This window comes from Mauremys mutica, chromosome 9 (assembly GCF_020497125.1).
Source record: "Mauremys mutica isolate MM-2020 ecotype Southern chromosome 9, ASM2049712v1, whole genome shotgun sequence".
Classification (NCBI taxonomy): domain Eukaryota; kingdom Metazoa; phylum Chordata; order Testudines; family Geoemydidae; genus Mauremys; species Mauremys mutica.
In genome coordinates, this window is record NC_059080.1 from 98,271,944 (window position 1) to 98,292,970 (window position 21,027).

Below are 21,027 nucleotides of genomic sequence, written 5' to 3' on the forward strand. Positions count from 1 at the left end.
CAGCCGGGACGGGGGGTTAAGCAAACAGCTGTTCTGCTTGCCCGGCGCTTTGGGGGCGTCTCCCGCGGGGGCTCTTTGGGTGGCTGCTCCTGGCCCCGTGGGAGGGCAGCCGGCAGGGATTAGGGCTTTGCGGCTAAGGGCTGAGGAGTGAGCCAGAGCCCCTCTTGGTTCCTGAGATCGGTGCGCGGCCCCCCGAATGCAGCGTATGAGAGGCGCAGCCGGAGCAGCCGAGGCCAAGGCGGCTTGGTGAGCGCGTGCTGGGTGCCCCAGAGCCGGCTGGGAACTGCCTGGAGCAGCGGCTGGTGAGGGGGGAGTTTGCAAACGGACGTGTAGGGCGTGTCTGGCTGAATCCAAAGGGGAGCCTGTCCTCCCGGCGCAGCCGTTACTGGGCATGAATGGTCACGGTGGCCTCCTTCCCTTGCCGGCTGGCCGAGCATGGCGGGGGCGGAGTGGGCGCGTGTGCCCACAGAGCTGCAGCATGCTCCAGGACTGATCCCAGGGCTCTCCCCAGGCAGCGCAAACCACAACCCAGCGGGAGACGCCCCCAAAAGCACTGGAGGAAAGGAAAGCGCCATGTCTGGGCCAGGCAAAGGGCGGGTTAATGGCCAGTCGAGGGGGAAGGGGCTGGCCACAGCTGCCCTGCAAAGTAGGAATTAATCCAGCTGAGCATGTGCCAAACCACTGATGCCCCCGGGAATGCCAGAGCTCCACCAGCCAGGCTGGCACCACAGGGACCGCAGTGTGGCCGGCGAGCAGGTGCTCTGGGGCTGAGCTGCTCACCCTAAAGAACAGGAACCCCACGGCTTGGGCGAGTGTGCCCACAGCAGTGACTGGCGTCACTGGGCACTCAGCAGCCTTGGAGGCAGCAGCGGGCAGCCTCCCCTACCCCATCTCCCTCTGCCCGGCCACTTCGGGGAAGCCATGGCCAGCTGGGCCAATGCCTCATGGTGCAGCAACTGGAGAAGGCCCCATCTCCCCTGCCCACCTGCTCCCCACCCCCAGCACCCGCCTGGCCTTTCCCTGCTGCCAGCAAAGCAGTCCAGCAGCCGTTTGGAAACGCCGTGGTGTTTACTCCCACACCTGGCTCACATGAAACACGCGGCCGCCCGAGATCTCCCGCCAAGCCCACGCACGCCTGCCCCGCTCCCCTCACTGGGCCATCGCCACGTAGCTACCCAGGGGGCAGCCAGGCTCCTTGTCCCTTGGGGTGCCAGAGATGCCAGCTGCAGTGTTTGCGGGGGCCCAGATTCAGCCCTTCAGCTCACTTGCCCTTTCCATGTAAAGGAGTGAAGCAAGAGGCGCAGTTCGGCTGCCATCTCTCCCCGCGGTCCGGGTCGTCTCCGTCTGCGGCTCCCACGAGCAGCCCCGGCTGAAGGGTCCAGCCGCAGGCTCTGCCCTGCAGCAGCGCGGTGAGCCCTGCCTGGGACACGGTGCCTTCGTGCATGGAGCCCAGGGGCCCCCCGCCGCCGTGCAGGGAGGGCTCAGCCGCCCGCGACAGAGCTGTGGGGGGAGGCTCTCGTGCAGACGCCCTGGGCTCGCCCACCCCAAGCGGGGCGCTACGGCAGGTAGCGCTTGGGGTCCCCGGGAAAGGGCGCTGCTGGCGCCTGGTTGAAATGGGCCATCAGGAAGATGCTGACCGTCCCCAGGACGAAGAGCGAGGCCATGACCAAGAAGCAGACGCGGTCGATGACTCTCCCCACCAGGATCCACTCCTCGTTCTCCTGCGGGGGAGAGAGACACATGCTCACGGCCAAACCTGCGGCGGGCTCCCGCTGTCGCTGGGCCCATGTGCCCCGGGGCCTTTGGGCTTCGGACCACGGGCAGCCACCACTGAACTCAATCAAAACTGCGCTCGCTTCCCCTGCGGCTAAACACGGCCCCTTCTCTCCTTCCTCCCCCCACCCCATTTCCCTTTCCAGCTTGGTCTCTGATCTGCTTCTCCATACTCGAGTCCCTGCAAATTGGGCCCCTCAGTCCCCACTGCCCTGGGTTCCCCTCTGACCTGAGCCCCCTGGACGTTACTGACACAAACTGGGACCGTATCGATCATTTTTGCAAACCAGGTCCTATAGTGGCACCAAATATTGTACAAAGGTTGTCGTGTGAGGTGTCTAGGGAAAGATTCTGATTTGCTAACTATGATTACGTGATCTGTGTGTGTATCATTTTGGTAGCTGAAGTTATGAATATTGGCTATGTGCTTGTATCTCAAGGTGTTTTGATTCTAAGTAGCCCTAGTGAAGCACTTGGTCAGCTTCTTGAGAAAGGAATTTGCAAGTTAAGTGCCCAGGCAAGAAACACTTAACTGACAATAGATCTCGGAAGACTTCAATCCACATAAGACATCTTCCTGGGGACGTTCAAGGTAGCATGTGAGCAATGGCTGCCACCTGTAAAGATCTGAGTCATTCATGGACATGTGGCTTGCCCGTGTGACTCCAGACTCCATCTTGCTGCTGTGATCTTCCACAGGGCAGAGGATATAAAAGGCCCTAGAAACTCCTCCATTTTGTCTTCAATCCTGCTTCTTACCTGTGGGGGAACTTTGCTACAAACTGAAGCTCTGAACAAAGGACTGAGTGACCCATCCCAGCTGGGGATGTTCCAGAGACTTGATTTGAACCTGCAGTTTATTCCATCACTGCTACAAGCCTGAACCAAGAACTTTGCCGTTACTGTATGTAATTGATTCCATTTAACCACTTCTAGCTCTCATCTCTACCTTTTTCCTTTTATGAATAAACCTTTAGATGTTAGATTCTAAAGGATTGGCAACAGCGTGATTTGTGGGTAAGATCTGACTTGTATATTGACCTGGGTCTGGGGCTTGGTCCTTTGGGATCGAGAGACCCTTTTTTCTTTTACTGGGGTGTTGGTTTTCATAATCATTTGTCCCCATAACGAGTGGGACTGGTGGTGATACTGGAGTGTCTAAGGGAATTGCTTGTGTGACTTGTGGTTAGCCAGTGGGGTGAGACCAAAGTCCTCTCTGTCTGTCTGGTTTGGTTTGCCTTAGAAGTGAAGAAACCACAGCCTAGGGCTGTAACTGCCCTGCCCAAGCAATTTATCCTGAATTGACACTCTCAGTTGGGTCCTGCCAGAACCAGCCTCGTTACACCCCCGTCCCGGTTAACGCTCTGCAGCGGCAGCACTCACGTTGTCGAAGTCGTTCTGCTCCCGCAGCGTCTTGGCAATGTGGTTGCAGGCGTCCACGCAGGCCCGGATCTCGGGACCAGCCTGCACCAAGCTGTGACAGAGATCCTGGGTGCACCCGTTTTCCAGGCCTTTCCCTAGAGACGAGGAAGAGGAGGAGAGGGGATAGCACCAGGCAGCTGGCTGCTTGAAGGCCAGTAAGGCAATGGAAAGCCTCCACCAGCCATCTCTGTTACCCTCGGGCATCTCAAAGGCACCTGTCCCTTTGCAAAGCACCAGCCGGCCAGGCCCCAGCTCTGCGGAGCAGGTTGAACGGCGCACAGTGAATTCACGACTAGCTTTGTGCCCTGATACCATTCCCCCAGCAGCACCGCCCCCCACACCTCATTCCAGCCCTGGGGGGCTGCTCTTAGGGGGTGGATTTGCTGCCATTGCAAGGCCCAGGGGGTAACGGTCTGTGGGGTGGGGGCCTCAGGCCGTCACTCACCGATCTTTTCCAGGACAGCCTTCATCAGCCCGGCCCTCTCCTTCTGCTTCTCAAAGATCAGCTCGGTCCGGGCCTTCCACAGCATGTACTCGTCAGCCTTCACCATCAGCCCCAGGGAGCTGCGGCGCCGCGCCAGCAGCGGGCGGGGGGCCATGTCGCTGCGGCGCATGTGCATCCCCAGGAAGTTGGGCAGCCGCCGCAGGCAGATCTGGGGACGGAGCGAGGAGCCGGTAATGTCACGCTCGGGGCAAGCCGGGGGAGCCAGCGCCGTCACGCTTGGGGGGAGTGGGCCGGGGGAGCCGGTGCCGTCATGCTTGGGAGGGGTGGGGGAGTTGGAGCTGTCACGCTCGGGGGAAGTGGGCCATGGGGAGCTGGCGCCATCATGCTTGGGGTGGCCAGGGGAGCTGGCACCACCACGCTCGGGGGGAGGGGGCCACGGGGAGCCGGCGCTGTCACACTTGGGGTGGCTGGGGGAGCCGGCACCGTCACACTCGGCACAGGGGGGGCCCTGTCTGCTGGGGGGCTCATGGAGCCTGAGTTTGGTCCGGGGCCCATCAGGCGCAGCGCAGTTTCCCCTGACTGACACCGGCGGGAGCGGAAGCAGCGTGGGCTCCATCTCCCCCACCTCCGCCGAGTGGGAGCTGCCAGAGGGGCGCTAATGGCCAGCGGTTCCTTGGCAGTTGGGGACCCGATTCTGGCCCTGCCCCCTGTGCCCTCCTTTGGGGCTGTGCAAAGCGGTGCGGAGATGGGGTCGGATCCGGGCGGTGAGCCCGCGGCTGTGGTGCTGCCAGGGTAACGAGACACCTGGGCCAGGCCTGCGCCCCCGTGGAGGGGCGTGCCCCACGTGCCATGGGTCCGACCAGCTGGCCATTCTCTGGGGCTCTTGATCCCGGCTCAGTGCACCTGCCTTTGCTCTCTGACCTTCCCCCCACCCCCCAAAGTCAGCGGGAGCTGCGTTTTCCTGAGGCAGCGACCCCAGCCCCGCAGCACGGGCAGCGTCTGCTCCCCGGAGCTGGCGCAGGGGGAGTCGGCTCTGGGAGGAGCAGGAGGCCGATCACGCGTGCGTTAGGCGGGGCTCCGCCCAGCCCGTGCGGGAGCACGCGCCGGCCCCGCCCGACCTACCTGCCGCACTTTCTGCGACATGGCGTGCGTGTTGGGTGTCCTCAGCGAGACGTTCAGCACGATGACGGCGTTCGCCACGATCACCACCGTCACCACCAGGAGAAAGGTCAGGTACCTGGAGGAGAGACGGGGCCTCTGTCACTGGTCCAGGCCTGCTGCCCCCAGCCCCGCTTCACTAGCCACGTGGCCTGTGCCGGGGCATCTGCCGGCTCTTGGTGCGGTGCCCTAGCAGGAGGCATAGGGCAAAGCCGAGGGACGGCTGGGAACCACCTGGATCTCTCGCTCCACACCCCCTATGTACGTAGGAGACAAAGGGAGCCCAGACCAGAACTTCCCAATGGTCCATCTAATCCACCTAGCAGCAGACATCTCCTCCGATAATGCCCCTGGCTGTGCAGGACTGCTGCATGGGGGATCTCCCGCCGAACTCCCTGCTGCCGGCTCACTTTCTGTTCAAACTGTGAAGGATGGTGCTTCTAGCTCCATCCTAGCCCCCGGAGCACTCTCGAGTCTGGCCATGCCGTTTGCCTCGGCACCCTCCTGCAGCGGCGAGTTCCGCAGATGAACCCCGGGCTGTGCAGCAGGGCATGTCCTGTGGGCCACTAGGAAGTTCTGTTAGTTCATGCCCTTGTTCTTGCATTGCAGGGCAGGGGAGCAATGAGCGGCCTGGCCACACATCCAAGGTTTGAGTTCCCAGTCCCCCAACCCCACCTACGATGGCTCTCAGTCTCTGGCCCTGCCCATTCCCGCTGTGTCCCTTGGAGCAGGGACTCCTAGCCTCAGCTGGGATTGAGGGGTGAGGAGCCCAGCGGGTTTGGGAGCATCACTTACTTGCCAATGAGCGGCATGGCGTCGGAGGTCTCGGGCACCTTCTGTGCGATCAGGAAGAGGAAGACTGTCTGGGCCAGGAGGACGTTTATGGAGACTGTGCACTTCTGGCCGCCCGCTGCCGGGATGCAGAAAGCAAGAGATTAGCCTGGGTCTGCACCGAGATCCCCGGCGTCCTCTCCCGCCCACCGGAGCCCGCGAGGAGCCTGCCTTCCTAGTGGTTAGAGCAGGGGGCTGGGAGCCAGGGGTAGGAAAGAATTCTCTGCCGTTCCAGCCCGATATGTGCGAGCGAGCCGTGCGCTCCCAGAGGCTCAGGGGGAGCCGGCCAACGCTCAGGAATAGGGGCTGGGGGGGGCCAAGGGGCCAGAAATGGGACATAACTGGGCGGGGGCGGGGGAGAGGAGCCGATCGTCACGTTTCAGCCCATTTCGGTTCAGATAAGCGAGGCGTGAGGGGGACCCCCCCGGTGGCCTGTCACACCCGCGTGGGCATCGCACTGAGTCTGTCCCCTTCAGCTCTTGCTGCCCCCTTCCCACTCCGGGAGGCGTGGCTGGTCCACGTGCCGATGCCAGAGGCTGGAGCCGTGGCGGTGGTGGGTGGCAGCGCACTCGGGCGGGCCCGGGCTGTACCTTTGGCAGGCAGGAAATACACCAGCACGGCCACGGAGGAGATGAGCACGCAGGGCACGATGATGTTGATGACGTAGAAGAGTGGTTTCCTCTGGATGATCAGGTAGAAGACGACCTGCTGGTAACCCAAGTCGTCCGGGGTGAAGCGCTCGGCGTTCACGATCTTCTTGGCCGGCCGGTGCTTGATGGCCCACTCCCCGTTCTCTGCGGGGAAGACGACGCGGCGTGGCTATGGAAACCACCCGGCGTGGCTACGGAAACCACCCAGGCCCTGGCCCCCGAGTCCCCTTGGGAGCAGCATGAGCCACCCTTGGGGGAACAGGAGCTCGTCCAGCGACCCCTGCTGGCGGATGCCCAGAACTGCCTCTTGCCCACTCTACAGCCGCGTCGGGGGGCGTTACTCTTATCTGGGGCCTTCTGGGGCAGGAGGATAGATCGGCAGGGGAATCCCGCTCGCTGGCGTGGGGACCTGGGTGCGGGCGGAACATCACCGCCCTGCCAGTTCTCCCCAGGCGGTTGCGGGCGTCTTTGGGAACAGCAGGGGCGGGCGGGCTGAGGCCTGTGCTGCGAGTCCGTTCCTGTTTGCCGCCCAGGCCCGACGGCGCGAATGACAGGACCAGCTGAGCAACTATTGACATTTCTGTCTGTGTGCGAGGAGCCCATTCAACCTGCCCCTGCTGCCGCCACGTCTCTAGGGGGACAGAGGGAGCCCGAGACAATGGCCCCTAGATACGGGGGGAGAGAAACCCTTTGCTGGGGGCTTCCCACGGGGGAACAGCTAAAGATCCAGGAAAGGGGCTGGGAGAAGATTTACCGCCGTGCCCGGGGGCCCTGCAATGTTCTCTGTCACGGCAGGACAAACGCAGCCACCAGCTTAATGCACCCCATTTTGCAGGGGCTGGCTCCCAGGGGCCCGATCCTGCTCGGGGGCAAAGCGCCACCAGCTCCCATGGAGCCTAGTCGGTGCAAGGGTTTGGATGGAGGCTCGGTCGTGTTCCCCCTGACTCCCGGCCGCGGGGGGAAGCCGCGCGTGACGCCTCACTCAGGCTTGTTGTTTTCCCGCCGGCTGCAGGAGCGATAGATTTCATTTTTTTACCAATCTAGATATCTGGCTCGGCCCGGTGATGAAAGAATAAATCTCGCCGCCCAAAAAGCGTTTAGTTCCTCCAAGATGCAATTAACAGGAGATGGAAAACATCCCTGTCTGCCCATGACAGCTCCATTCCCCGCGTCAGTCCGCTCCCGGTACTGGTCTGTGATTTGCAGGGTTAGAAAAACTCTCTCCGAGTGTGACCTGTGTCACCGTGGCAGCTGCTAATAACCTGCTGTGCGGGGGATACCTGCTGGGCACGCACAGGACACCACCTCCTGTTCCGAATCCTGAACGGGAAACCTGCTCCAGCCAATAGGGAAGGACCCAGGACAGTGCAACCAGCCCTGGGAATTCCCAGTGCGTCTCCGGTGGCTCTGCTCTCTGGGATTTGAGTGGTGGTGGTGCCCATACCCTGAGCAACTGTCCTGAGTGCGTCCTTGCCCCCGCCAGGGGACGGGCCTTTATCCCGATTGCACACACGCTGCGTTACCCAGACAGGATTCCAGTGGCAACGTCCCGCGCTCAGAAGTGACAGCATGAGAGCCGCCTGTGCGCCCTCCCTGCCTCCTTCATGGCACACCTGCCAACGTCTGTACCAAGGGGGCCGGCAGGCAACAGCCTCCGTCAGCCCCCACCCCGGGGTCAGCCCCAGGGCAGGTCCATCCCGGGCACGGAACGAGGCCGGGGCCCTGTGGAAAACAGGACGAGCCCATGGAATTAACGGCCGTCGCCAGGCAGCCCCGCGAGAAGGCTGAATTCAGCTTGCCCGGGAGACCTTCGGTCTGGCCTTTCGCTTAGGAACTTGGGCAGTTGCCGGCGTAACCTCGGCCGTGTTCTTTTAATGGAGGGTTTGCGGGGGGCGTTTCCTAGGGCACTGAAAAAGCAAACAGGAAATCCACAGGGTCGGGGAATGTCCCCAGCCGCCACCACTGGCCCTGGAGCTAAGAGAATCACGGCGAGCGTCTTCCAGGTGGCCCGGCCTCTGCCAGGAGCTTTCACAGGCAGTAGAGGAGTGAGGAGCGGGGGCTTCGGTCTAGGCTCTGGAGGGCAGTGTGCTCCAGTGGACTCCTCTGGCTGGTCCCCTGCAGACTTCAGCCCTTCCCCTCCTTGGCCCAGTCCTGACTCCTCCCCATCCCTCAGCCCAGCCTCCTTGCTCCTCCCGCTTCCAAGCTCATCAGCTGAGTCCCACTCTCCCCCACCGCACCCTCGTCTCCTTGCCTCCCCCCTCGCCCCCAGCCCCAGTCTCCTTGCCCAGCCAGGCACAATTTCTCCCCACTAGCCTGTTTCCCCCAGGTTGCTCCTTCCCCTGCCCCCACCTCCCCCCATCTGGCTTTTGCCCCACTCTGCATTTGAATCAGATGGTTTCCTCCCCCACGCTGCTGGGGCGTTGGCAGCGGGATGGGCTCCCTGCTCTAAGCGCCCGTGCCCAGCCGGCAGCAGCCATTGCAGGCAAAGGCCGGTGTCGCCCCCCGGTGCAGCACACTCGGTGGGGATGGCGCAGGCACTGGGAGGGGACAGAGCATGCTCAGAGAGGACAGACTCTTTGGAGATTTTAGCTGCTAGGCTCTACTGAGCAGGTGCCAAGTGCGATTTTTCAGAGGGATTCGGAACATGGCACGGGGGGGTGGGGGGAGGAGGAGGTGTCTGTGGCGGGGATGTAACCGTAGGCAGGTTTGGGTGCATTTCCCCCAGGATGGCAAAAGGTACATCCCCACCACAAACACCTCCCCCCACCCCCACCCCCGCCCTGTGCCATGCTCCAAAGCGTGGGGGCACTACAGATGTTCAAGGGAAAAGTCCCCAGAATTTTTTAATACGGGCAAAACAAGATATTTGTCCCCGGCCTCGGTCTTGGACCCGGCTGAACTGCTTCAGCTGCTATTTTCCCAAACAATTCAGCCCGAGGCAGACGCCCGGCGTGGAGAATTTCAGCCAAATGGTTAAAGGTTGGCAAAGATTTTAAGCAACTGAAAACGAGATCTCATAACCTGAATCCCAGGCCATGCTACCAGTCCCGCCTATCAGTCAGTTAAACGTCAGTTTCTTTACAAATGCCTCCATCCCACACTGGACGGGCTGGAGGGACCGGTTGGGTGGCTGGGCTACATGTCTGGGCCATGCTGAGCCACCCTGCCAGCCACTGGGCTCCTCCGGACTAGTGATGGCACCACCCTTTCTGGCACCGGCATTTCCTCCAGTTGCCAACAGCTGGAAGATTTCCAGAGCCACAACTTGTAGGCTTGCCCCACTGGGCCAGGGAAGACCCCTGGGGGAGAGATGGGGGCAGCAGGTCGTTACCTGTGAAAGCTTCGGGGTCGATGACAATCCACTCGATGGTCTGCCCATCTTCCTCCGTCAGCAGCAGGTTAATTTCATTGGCGCTGTAGGTCTGGGACCTGTGTGGCAGGGGTAGGGGAGGCCGTGGCTGAGACTGGCTGGCTAGAGGACACACTCAGACAAACAGAAATGCTGAGATCCAACCAGCCAGCGGCTGCTTCAGCCACTCCTGGGATCGGTGCCACAGCCAGACGTACGCAGGGCCGTGGAATTGGCTTTCCCTTCCTTTGAAATGAGGCCGCCACCAGCCTTGCCTGGATCCAGCCAGCCGACAGGCGGGGTGGGGGCGCGCACGGGGGAGGAGTTTTCATGTAGGCCCCAATCCTGCAATCCAACCCACCCGGCTGGTCGCTCGCCTGGGGCGGGGCCCTTCCCGAGTCTGACTTCAGGGGCGGGACGTGGGGGTTAGCTTTCCAGGCCGGGGACGCCGTCTGTCTTTGCAGTATGGGGCGTCAGGCACATCACTGGGGCCAGGTCCCATCTTGATAACCGGGAGCCGGCTTTTATTGTCCACGGCCTTTCAGCGACGCGCGGGGTGAGCTCCCGTCCTGCTGTCGATCGGCACTGGCCGACGCTGGGGGAGGGGACCCTGCGTCACTAACTTGGACGCACTCAGAATTTAGTAACTGCCACAGAAATCAGATCCGGTCACATGTGGTAGCCATGGACTGATCGGAGAGGAACAACAGTCGGACGAGCCACCGGGGGCCTGATCCTGCACCCCCACCCACCTGGGGCCATCGCATCCGAGCCCATACGATGGGAGAATTTGGGGGGAGCGGGAGGAAGAGTTGATCGCAGACATTTCACTCTCCCTGGGGTAGCTCGGCCTGTCGTGGGAGGGGACAGAGACGTCTGATAAAGCACACACCGGGCCCTCTTGGGCTCAGGGCAAGGGGCTGGAACGGGGCCCTGGGTTTCTTTGGCTTGCAGGCCTTCGTCGCTAGCTCGGCGACCGACGGGGCTCGTGCCATGGTAACCGGCCTGGCGGCTGCCAGGAGCTGAATGCAACCAGCCTCCGGCTAAGGCGGAGGGAGGCGCAGAGGGTCACAGCTGTGCATGATATCATGGGCCCTTCGCTGGTGATCTGGGCAAGCTGCCGCCTGAGAGAGGGCGGGAGAGCCGCTTGCCTGGCAGGAGAGCTGCGTGCGCGCCCCGGGCTCTGCCCCCTGCCCTCCCATCTGGGGGGCAGCCCCGCCCCTTCCCGAGCAGCCGCACTCACTGGAACACCATGGAGCAGTTCTGCCAGTCGAAGGGGAAGTAGGTGACGAAGATGGCGCAGGAGGTGCGGTAGATGGCGGGCGGCATCCACAGGAGGCAGCCGTTGGACTCCACCAGCGTGTTGCAGTACAGGGTGATCTCAAACACCCCGTCGATGCTGTGGGCAGGAGAGGGGGCAGGTCAGGCCAGCCGGGTGCTCCCTCCCGCCCTGCCCAGAGCTCATGCTGTGGGCTGGCCACTGCCCATGAGCTGGAACTGTCCCAGGGCCACAGAGAAGTCCCCAGCAAGGCAGAGGCGACCCCCAAATGCCCCCGGACATGGGCTCCAAACCCCCGTGAGCACCCTATCAGCTGCAGGACAGTACGTGATTGGGGGGGAAGGGTGCATCACCACTGCCCTCTGCTGGATGGAATTGGAACTGCCTTTTGGCTGCAACTCACAGGAGATAAAAGCCTACTACTGCTGCCTCTAAGAGAGAGCTTCCCTTTAGCCCACCTGGTAGGGCCCTGTGCTGGTGGAGCAGAACATGTGAGGTTCTGTGACGAAGTGGGAATATTCAGCATTATGTGAATGCTGAGTGGGGAGTATTGACCTGGGAAGATTGCAGGGGTCTTGCTGGGCCGGCCTGCCCTAGGGAAGGGAGGACACCTGAGCATGAAACCTGAGAACCCAGGAGGGGGGTTGAAGGCCAGGTGACACCTCTGCCCAGGACACTGAACAAAGGACACAAAGGCTGGGGGAGGAGCCGGGGGGAGGCAGAGTGAGAGGCTGGGGGAGTTTTCAGTTTTGGAGCTGGTTGGGAAATGGAGAGGGGGCTGGGATGAAGTGGGACTGTTCTTAATGTTCCCTCTGAATTCTGTGGGGGGGCCTCAGTTCCTGGCCGACCCTCTGTCACCTGGCAACTAATGACCAAGCCCTCCCGCCCCCCTCAAGGGGATGCTAAAGGTGTTGGAGACAAAGATCAGGTGACCTCCTGGCCCGGGAAAGGAGGCGAGCAGAGGAGAGGGGGCTGGAGGGGGTTTCAGTCTGGAGCTGGCTGGGGATGAGGAGTGAAGTGCAGACATGGGGGTCTGGCTCACTGCCCCCCAGAATGGACCTGGCCGAAGGGTCCCATTCTCTGTACCTACAAGCTCTGTTTTAGACCCTGTTCCTGTCATCGAATAAACCTCTGTGTTACTGGCTGGCTGAGAGTCACGTCTGACTGCGAAGTGGGGGGGCAGGACTCTCTGGCTTCCCCAGGACCCCGCCGGGGCGGACTCGCTGTGGGGAGCGCACGGAGGGGCATATGCTGAATGCTCCAAGGAGAGATCCAGGAAGGTGAAGCGTGTGAGCGTCTTGCCCTGCAGACAGTCTGCTCCGAGGGAGAGGAGGCTCCCCAAAGCCCTGCCTGGCTTTGTGGGGAGCAGTTCCAGAGCATCGCCCGGGGACTCCATGACAGGTTCTGCCTGCAGTCCTGACTGTGTGAGACTTAGCTGCTGACTGTGACGTCTCTGGCTGGGTAGCCGCAGACCCGGCCCCTGCAGGGGATGGAGCCTCCCAAGGAGTGCCCTGGCGGAGGGAGGGCTGGACAAGGTCAGTTTCTACTGCTGGGGGCCTCACCAGCTTCCCGCTGCCCCCCTGCCCCAGGCCCGGCAGCTGCTCACTTGTTCTCCAGGACGATCTCCGGCAGCCACACCTCGGTGGAGGGCACCCTCAGTATCTGGATGTTGTCGTATTCGTCAGGATCCCACTGCAGCCGATAATCGCACCATTTCTGGAACGGAGGGGAAGGGGCCGAGCCAAGCAGGGTCTGTCACTTGTCATCGACTGAGCATCTCTGGCCACCCTGTGACCCCCCCAGTACCACACCGCCCTGGGGCGTGGTCTGCAGGAACCCGGCATGCTCTGGCCATGGGCTGGGACCTGCTAGGGTTTCTCTGTGACCTGTTCTGGGAGCCGTGGCGGGGAGTGAACCCTCTGGCCTGTGCTCTGTGCCCGGGGCGCTGCCCAGGCCGCTGATCTCAGTGCCAAAGTGGGGTCTGGCTATGGAACGAGCCCCAAAAGAGCCCCTCTCTCCCGGCTCTGGATTGTGAGATTTGGCCCCAGCCACATCTGCCTTCAGGCCAGGAGGGGGCTGCGACCTGCCCTAGCCCTTGGGCTGCAGGTGCATCGGTGTGCTGGGCGTTGGAGGGCTGCTGGAGCTTATCGGGAGGTGAGGGGCATTAGCTGATCTCTGCCTGGCATGCTGGCCAGCCCGTGGCTGGTGGGCACCCCGGGCACCTTACCATCTCAATCCAGATGTTGGTGGTGAGGGTCTCTTCCCGCTCGTTCTGGAACCCAGAAAGGACAGAGGAATTGTGGGATTGCTGCCATGCCGCCCTGCCCTCTCCCGCCACGGCTGGGCGGCCCTGCTGCAGCTCCAGTGGGGCTGCACGGTGCATGCCAGCTACTGGGTGCTCTGGCAACGCCCTTCTCATGGGGCTCCGGTGCATGGAGCCCTGAGGAATTACCTCCCAGGGTGCAGCAGGGTGTGGGCGTCCCAGGGGCGCCCTGAGCAGGGCAGCGTCCCAAGATCCCAGTGCCGCCCCCTCCCCGGGGAAACTAGCAGCAGCCCCAGAGCCACTGAGGCATGGCCAGGCCACGCCCTCACTGCAACTGTGTTGCTACCAGGAACCCTGTCTCCAATGCATTCACTGCCCCGTGCCCTCCTCCGCATCCCCCCCAGCCCCATCACTGCCCAGTGCCCCTATCCGGCACCCCCCAGCTCAATCACCACCCCATGCCCACCTCCCCAATCTCCCTCTTCCTTCTCCCCCTCCCCCTAGCACAGTGATTCTCCTCAGGGACCGTTACCAAGGGCGGCTCGGACAGAGTGTCCTGCAGCCAGTCCCATGGGCATCTGCCCTGGCACGGACTCCCCCTTCTGATGGCAGGGGTAGTGTGAGGGATGCCCAGGCAGGACTGGCTGTCCCTGGTCAGGGCTGGGGGCTGGGTGCCTTTGGGAGGAGACGGGGCAGGGATCTTCCTGGCATCAGTGCCTCTCCTGCCTCTGTCATTCCCTGTCCTGGGCAGTGCACGCAGGTCTCTGTCCCCCATGCCAGGCCTAACGGGGAGCAGCCATCCCTGCCCCCCCACCCCTGGGAGAAGCAGCCCCCTCCCAGTTTGGGGGCAGGGGCTGGGAGCAATCTGAGCTGCTCAAGGAGAAAGGGCCCAGCTCAGCGGCATGGGTGAAGCCATCTGCCTTTTAACCCTCTCCTGCCTGGCGATGGGCCGTGTCCCTCCAGTGTTGCTTGGCAGCCGGCTGGTGGGGACTGGCAAGGAACGGGGGTGGGGGAGGAGGGAGGGAGGACTCTGCTTACCAGGGAGATGAGGTTGGTGAGGGTCAGCTTCAGCGTGACGTTAATGATGTCGCCCTCCCCCTGGGCCGGGCGCAGGTTGCGGTTGTAGTTGGTCATCAGGTCCTTGAGCAGTTTCTCCTCCTGGTTCCGGCACAGCACGGCTGAAAGCAGGGCACAGCCAGGCCCTGAGGGAAGCAGGCACCACCCCACCCCCACCCAGCGGCCGTGCCTAGGCCGAGCGGTTCCCTCGAGAACTGGTCACGAGCGGCCCCTCTGGATGGTGCCAGGTGCCTGCCCTGGCGACCTGAGGGCACAGGGCGGGTCCAGCACAGGCAGCAGCAAGGCAAGCTCCCCCTCAACCGCTCCACCAGGCTACCCCAGCCTCGCCCCTTTGAGAGGGCGCTCGGTGTCTGTGGCCTCTCCAGTGAGCCCCAAAGCGGGCAGCTGTATTGTCAGTGCCCACGGAGCGCACGGGGCTGCCCGGCTTTGTGCTGGGCACCAGGACCCGTCAAACGGGATTCACACGGGACGGGGGCACCACACAGCCGCTAAATGGGAGCCTCTTTCAGCCTCCGCTCACCTGCGCGGGCTTTGAACTGACCACAGGCAAAAGTGTAACAAGCGTCTGGAGCGGGCGACGGGCCCGCTGGAGGGTTGGCCACGCAGAGGATAAAAGCCTACTCTTGCTGCGCAGTAATGGAGTGACTTCTTGGACACGAGAGGCAGAGCTCTATGCTTCAGAGCCAATGGGCCTGGGATCAGACCCTGCCAATGCCCTGCAGGGGGCTGCCCAGGGCTCGGGGCTGGCAGCCTGAGGGTGTCGCGAGTAATAGCAGTATCCCATTTCTCTCTGGGGTGAGGGCCGCAGGCATCCCTCTCGCCAAGCTTTCTGAGCTGGCCCCAACTCTGGGCCCCCAGAAGGGTGAGGGCCACGGGCGTCCCTCTCGCCAGTCTTTCTGAGCCGGCCCCGACTCTGGGCCCCCAGAAGGGTGAGGGCCACGGGCGTCCCTCTCGCCAGTCTTTCTGAGCCGGCCCCGACTCTGGGCCCCCAGAAGGCGTAAACGTGGCTTGAACTCAACAGGCAACGTGTGTTGAACCCAGCTTAACCGTGGTCTAACAATGGGGTCTTGCAGCCTGTCAGCTCTGGCCCAGGATCAATCCCCCTCGGCTGCCCAGATCCTTAGCTCATTAGCTGGGGCTTTCCAAATCCCCTGCATTATTAAATTATTAATGGCCAGACCCGCCAAGCGCATCTGACTGAAATGCCTCTGGGGAGAAACGTAACGTGCTAACGAATTACCTTCATTAGCAAAACTGCTGCTGCTGCTTCCTGGAAAGCCTGGGGGCCAGAGGACAGAGGGTGACTTGGAGAGCGTGTTGGGGGTTAGTGCTGGCACCTGGCCAGCATCACTGTATGTGGCTGTGTGTGTCCCACACGCGCGGGTGGGGGTCTGCGTGTGCCCCGCACACGCGTGTGCACGTGTCTCTGGCTTCCCTGGGCTCGAAGCCCCTGCTAACAGGCATAAGCTGCAGCTGGCCCCGCTGTAGCAATAGCACCTGCCAAGAATTGTTTTGTGGCCTCCGTCGTTCACGTTCTCAAAGCAGAAGGAGCCCAGTTCAGGCCCCTCTTCGTCCCAGGTGTGAAATGGACACGGGTGGGTGCAGGGCCGCCCAGAGAGGGGGGCAAGTGGGGCAATTTGCCCCAGGCCCCGGGCTCCACAGGGGCCCCGCAAGCCCTGGCCCGGCAGTGGTCCGGGTCTTCAGTGGCACTTCGGCGGCGGGGGCCCTTCTGTGCTGCCAAAGACGCGGAGTGACTGAAGGGCCCCCGCTGTCAAAATGCCGCTGAAGACCCGGAGCACAGCTCCCCCGCTTTGCCCCAGGCCCCCTGAATCCTCTGGGCGGCCCTGGGTGGGTGGCCACGACCGACAGGCATGTGAAATGGACACGGGTGGGTGCCCCACGACCGGCAGCGGGAAATGGATGAGGGTGGGTGCCCCACGACCGATGGACAGCATGGAATGGACAAAGGTGGGTGCCCCACGACCGGCAGCGGGAAATGGATGAGGGTGGGTGCCCCACGACCAGCATTGTGAAGCGGACGAGCGTGCAGGTGGACCGGTGGGAGGCGGTAGCAGTGTAACACCCAGCACAGCGAGCAGGGTTCTGGCAGGCGTGTTACGGCGCAGGACCCCCCCACAGCCGTTCAGGGCTGGGAGTGGGTACAGGGAGCTGGCGCTGCAGGGGCTGGAGTGAGGGCGGCTGATGCTCACAGCAGAGCCCCTGGCAGGAAGAGATGGAGAGTGAGCACAGCAAGAGGGGAGGCTGCTCCCTGCTTCCCGCCCCAGCCCTGGGATGGAGAGGGGTGGGGGTGGGGGTGGTCTCCTGAGCTGCCCTGATTCCCTGCTGCTGAGCCCAGAAAAGAGCCTAGGTTTAGCTGCCACCTCCCCAGCACCATACCCGGCTGCCCCTCGCCCTGTCCGCAGGCCGGGCACGGCTTACCTGTGAGGGAGCCGAGGGTCGCGAGCAGAGCCAGGCAGCGCATGGTGGTGGCAGCCTCCCTCCCGGCACGGTGGCGGCTGTGTGCTCAGCAAGCTCTGGAGGTTTATTTTGGGCCGTGGTCGGCCCCCCTGCACCCCTCCTTTCCCCGAGCGCGCCGTGCCTGCAGTCCAGCTGTCCGGCCAGCATTGTCAGCTGTTCCCCAGCGGATGGCCAAGTGCCTCTGAAACAACAATGGGGGAGGGAGCAACTCACCCTGGCAGCCACCTACTGGGGGACACATGGACCACCCCCCTCCCCGCCCATGCTGAGTTGGCAATATTTGTATGAGCCATGTGCGTGCCTCAGTTTCCCTATGTGCTCTGTACTGCTGTGCCCTGATGCGGCGTTTGACTCCTGCGGCTGCGTGGTTGGAGGCCAGACTCCTTAGCCCAGGCTGAACACACCGGAGGAGGCAGAAGAGACAAAGGGAGCCAGGACGCTAAGGCCAGCGTCGCCTGGGCACGTGAACATCACATGGCTGGAGCCGGAGCCAGAGCCAGAGCGGCCCGGTGCGAACAGGCTGTTCTCAATGTCTGAGCTGGGAAGAGAGGGCCCCCACAGCGGGGAACAGACGCTCTGCAGCCTGAAGGCCCAAGTCCAGAGGTGCTGAAGGGGATCTCCCAGGAGCCTGGATGTGCCTGGGGCATAGCACAGACCCTGGGAATCCATGACACTCCCCTAGCGGGAGCTGGGCCCCGCACAGGCTCAGGACCCAGGCCAGGCCACGGTTCCGCAGGGCCGGGTTATGGCTGAGGTGGGAAAGGCGACGTGGGAGGCTGATGCCGCCCCATCAGGACCAGAGAGTCCAGGCGGTCCCCGGGGAGCCTGCCAGCCCAGAGCTTCTGCTTTGGTGGTTAGAGCTGGGGACCGGGACGCCGGAGACCTGGGTTTTCTTCCCAGCTCTGCCAGGGAGCTGTTGCGGGAGCTTGGGCGAATCACTACCCATCGTGGGCCTGCGTTTCTCCAGCTCCGAACTGAGGATGATCTTTCCCTCCACACCTTTCGTGCCTGTCAAGTGCTTTGAGATCCCCCAAGTGAAGGCGTCAGAGGAAGGCAGGGCTGTCCCAGTGGGGTACATGACCCCTTAGCCCACAGCTCGGGTGCTACCGACCTTACCCAGTCTTGCATGGCTTTGTCCCCGACCGGTGTCCCCTCCCTGGCCGGGTGTGACACACGGACACCTGCCCCCCCCTCACTGGGGCGGGGGTCTCACAGACCCATGGTGCCATGGATTGATAGGGACTCAGCTATGCCCTGGCCTCCACGTGCCAGCTCCCCCCCCCGATCTGCGGGACACACGGATCCCCAAGGCCTCAATGACTCCAAATGCTGCCCCTCTGGGCTCCAGCGATCCCTGCTCCTCACCGAGATCAGACTCCCGAGAGAGGAGCCATGCAGGGACACAGGGCAGCCCTTCCAACACGAGGGAGCCGAGAGAAAGCCCTTCGGTTAGCAAGGGAAAGTCCAGAACGGTACGAGCGATGGCTTCCCCAGGCCATGATCCTCGAGGGGCCATCTTCACTCTCGCTGCCCCTGTCTGTGCGTGGTCCCAGCAGCCCCTGGACACCTCGCTCGGCCTTCCCGCGGTGCTGGAGGAAGCCGCCTGCTCTCGACTGCCCCGGTCGTTAATGTTCAGTCGCTGGGGCTCTGCATCCGCCACTCGCACATGCTGGCTCTGTTCAGACAGCGCCGCCGAGGGGCCCCGTGATGTTCTGCCAGCCCTCGTTCCCATTCCGGGTGTGACGGTACCAAGTGCATAGGGAAACTGAGGCACACATCTGGCCCATAAAGATATTACCGGAATGCCCACCTTCCTCACACCCGGCATCTGGGGCATGGAACCAGCTGCCCTGGGGAAATCACGCCAGGGTTTCACTCCACCCCGCTGGGGCATGCTAACCACACAAAGGTTTCTGACGCCGATGCCGAGGACCTGAGGCAGAATGCCGAGGCCCCATGGCCAGCATGCTGGAGTCACGCTGGCCGTGTGTCGTCCTGGGTAATGCCCATGGTGCCCCCCCACCTGGGCAGTGTGCCGCAGGGGGGCGCTGGTTTCATGAGTGTCTTTAAGGGCCACTGACTCTGCTGAGTGGCCCCCAGGGTGGGTCCGCTCAGCTTCCAAGCTGCTCGTGTCACGGTGCCCTCGCCATCCCCCACGGGCCAAACGCTGCCCTTGCCCTCCCGCCGCCCACGGAGAAGGTTGGCATAGCCTCTGCCCTGCAGCCGGCTCTGCATTGGCAGCTCAGTCGCTGCAGCGCCGGCCGGGGAAATGGATCGGGCCTGCAGGTGACGTGGGGTCCGATCCTGGTTTCCCACCGCTCGGGGCACTCGACACCGCCTGGAGCTTATGCCGAGTGTTTGATCCAGCAGCTGCGGGGTTCACTAGCTCTGGTCTGCACAGAGGCTGAGATGCAGCCCAGCCCGGCTGCCTGCACCAGGTGAGAGGTTGCAACTGGTGTTCTCGCCAGCACCTGTGTATCGGGCTGGGGAGAGGCCTCCTCCCGCCCCCAGCAGTACGGGCCCATGTCTCCTGGACCAGGCCTAGGGGGAGACTCCTCTTCAGGGCCGGGGGTGCCGGGGGCTGGGCTGGCGTCTGAGGGATGAGCACCAGCCCCAGCTGTCCTGTGACCAGCCTGTCTGGGGGTCACATACCAGGCTTGCCTGAGCCCTCCGTGTGGGCGACGCGAGCAGCATCAGCTGTCCTGAGACACGGGATTCCCGGCATTTCCTGTCTGACTCTCCCGCGCCCCCCCGCCCCCGGCCAGCCTGCTTCCCCAGGCCTGCCCCCCCCTTCACCTGCTGCTGCCTCACCCCCCCAGCCTCCCTCCCCCACAATGTCCCCCCATTCACATAGGGCCTGGCTCCCTCCCCCTGCACTGGTCCCCCTTCCCCAGCAGCTGCCTGACCCTTGCCAGCCTTGCTCCTGCTGCGGACTGGCCCCCCCTTGACCTAGTGCCTGCCCCCTCCCAGCCTCCCTGCCACACGCTGCCCCCCACCCCACTTCCACCTGACCCACTGGCCTCGCTCCCCTGCCCGCCGTGGAGCCTGAGTTAACAAGACCCATAGGCAGGCCCCAGCCCGGCTCGGCAGGCTCCATTGCAGGACCCAGTGCCCCGTGTCTGCCCCACGCCAGTGGGCAAGTGAGGTCAGGGCTGGGCCTGAGGCCGGGCTCTAGGGGGCCAAGGGGCTTCAGCAGCCAGGCCCAGGCTTGGTGCGCAGGGCCCTGGGGGAGGGCACCGACCCCGCTGGCTTAGTGCTCAGGGCCCCGGGAGGGGCTCTGCTCGGGGGCCTTGGGAGGGGCTCTGCTTGGGGGCCTTGGGAGGACGGTGCAGGGGCTGTGAGAGGCTGGGCGCTGCTCGGGGAGGGGGGCTGTGACGTTATAATCTGGGACCATATAGAACATGGTTGCAACCAAGGTCCTGTAGTGGCACCAAATCTTATGTAAAAGGGGGTCATATAAGGTGAATTAGACCAGGTTATGGGTTGCTGGTTAGGATTCTGCTGTCTGTGTGTGTGTATCATCTTGTAGTTGAAGTTATGAGTATTGGCTCTGTACTGTCTGTATTTTAAACTTATGCTGAAACATCCTAGACAAGTTGATGTTAGCTCTGCCTAGCCTGCTTGATGGCCCATTAAGGACCATCAGCTATTCAACTGACCCATTGAGAGAAGGCAGATACGCCTTGTGACTCAGCAAAGTATGCAGGGACTGGCCCATGTGACTCCAGACTCCATTTTGCTGTAATTTTCCACAATAAGGACAAAGAGGTTCTTACACCTGGAAAAGCCTATATAAGGCTGATGCCTCATCTCCATCTTGTCTTCAGTCCTGCTTCTTACCTCTGGAGGGACTTTGCTACAACCTGAAGCTCTGAACAAAGAACTGAATGACCCATCCCAGCTGGGGATGTTCCAGAGACTTGATTTGAACCTGCAGTTTATTCCATCACTGCTACAAGCCTGAACCAAGAACTTTGCCATCACTGTATGTAATTGATTCCATTTAACCAATTCTAGCTTTCATCTCTACCTTTTTCCCTTTATGAATAAACCTTTAGATTCTAAAGGATTGGCAACAGCGTGATTTGTGGGTGAGATCTGATGGGTAGATTGACCTGGGTCTAGGGCTTGATTCTTTGGGATCGAGAGAACCTTTTTCTTTTATTGGGGTGTTGGTTTTCATAACCATTCCTCCCCAGGACGAGTGGCACTGGTGGTGATACTGGGAGACTGGAGTGTCTAAGGAAATTGCTTGTGTGACTTGTGGTTAGCCAGTGGGGTAAAACCAAAGTCCTCTTTGTC

General features: G+C 62.3%; 1 protein-coding gene across 1 annotated transcript; it reads right to left on the reverse strand.

Moving 5' to 3' along the window:
• Window positions 1–1,148: 1,148 nt before the first annotated feature.
• Window positions 1,149–16,729, reverse strand: CHRNG (cholinergic receptor nicotinic gamma subunit). The gene is given in 16 exon segments (XM_045029091.1): window positions 1,149–1,721; window positions 3,157–3,290; window positions 3,641–3,848; window positions 4,763–4,877; window positions 5,594–5,708; window positions 6,220–6,423; window positions 9,611–9,708; window positions 10,872–11,027; window positions 12,514–12,623; window positions 13,135–13,179; window positions 14,209–14,348; window positions 15,488–15,839; window positions 16,115–16,233; window positions 16,236–16,334; window positions 16,337–16,534; window positions 16,687–16,729. Coding segments are annotated over 16 exon segments (2,301 nt in total). The 3' UTR covers window positions 1,149–1,556.
• Between the last annotated feature and the right edge of the window lie 4,298 nt (window positions 16,730–21,027).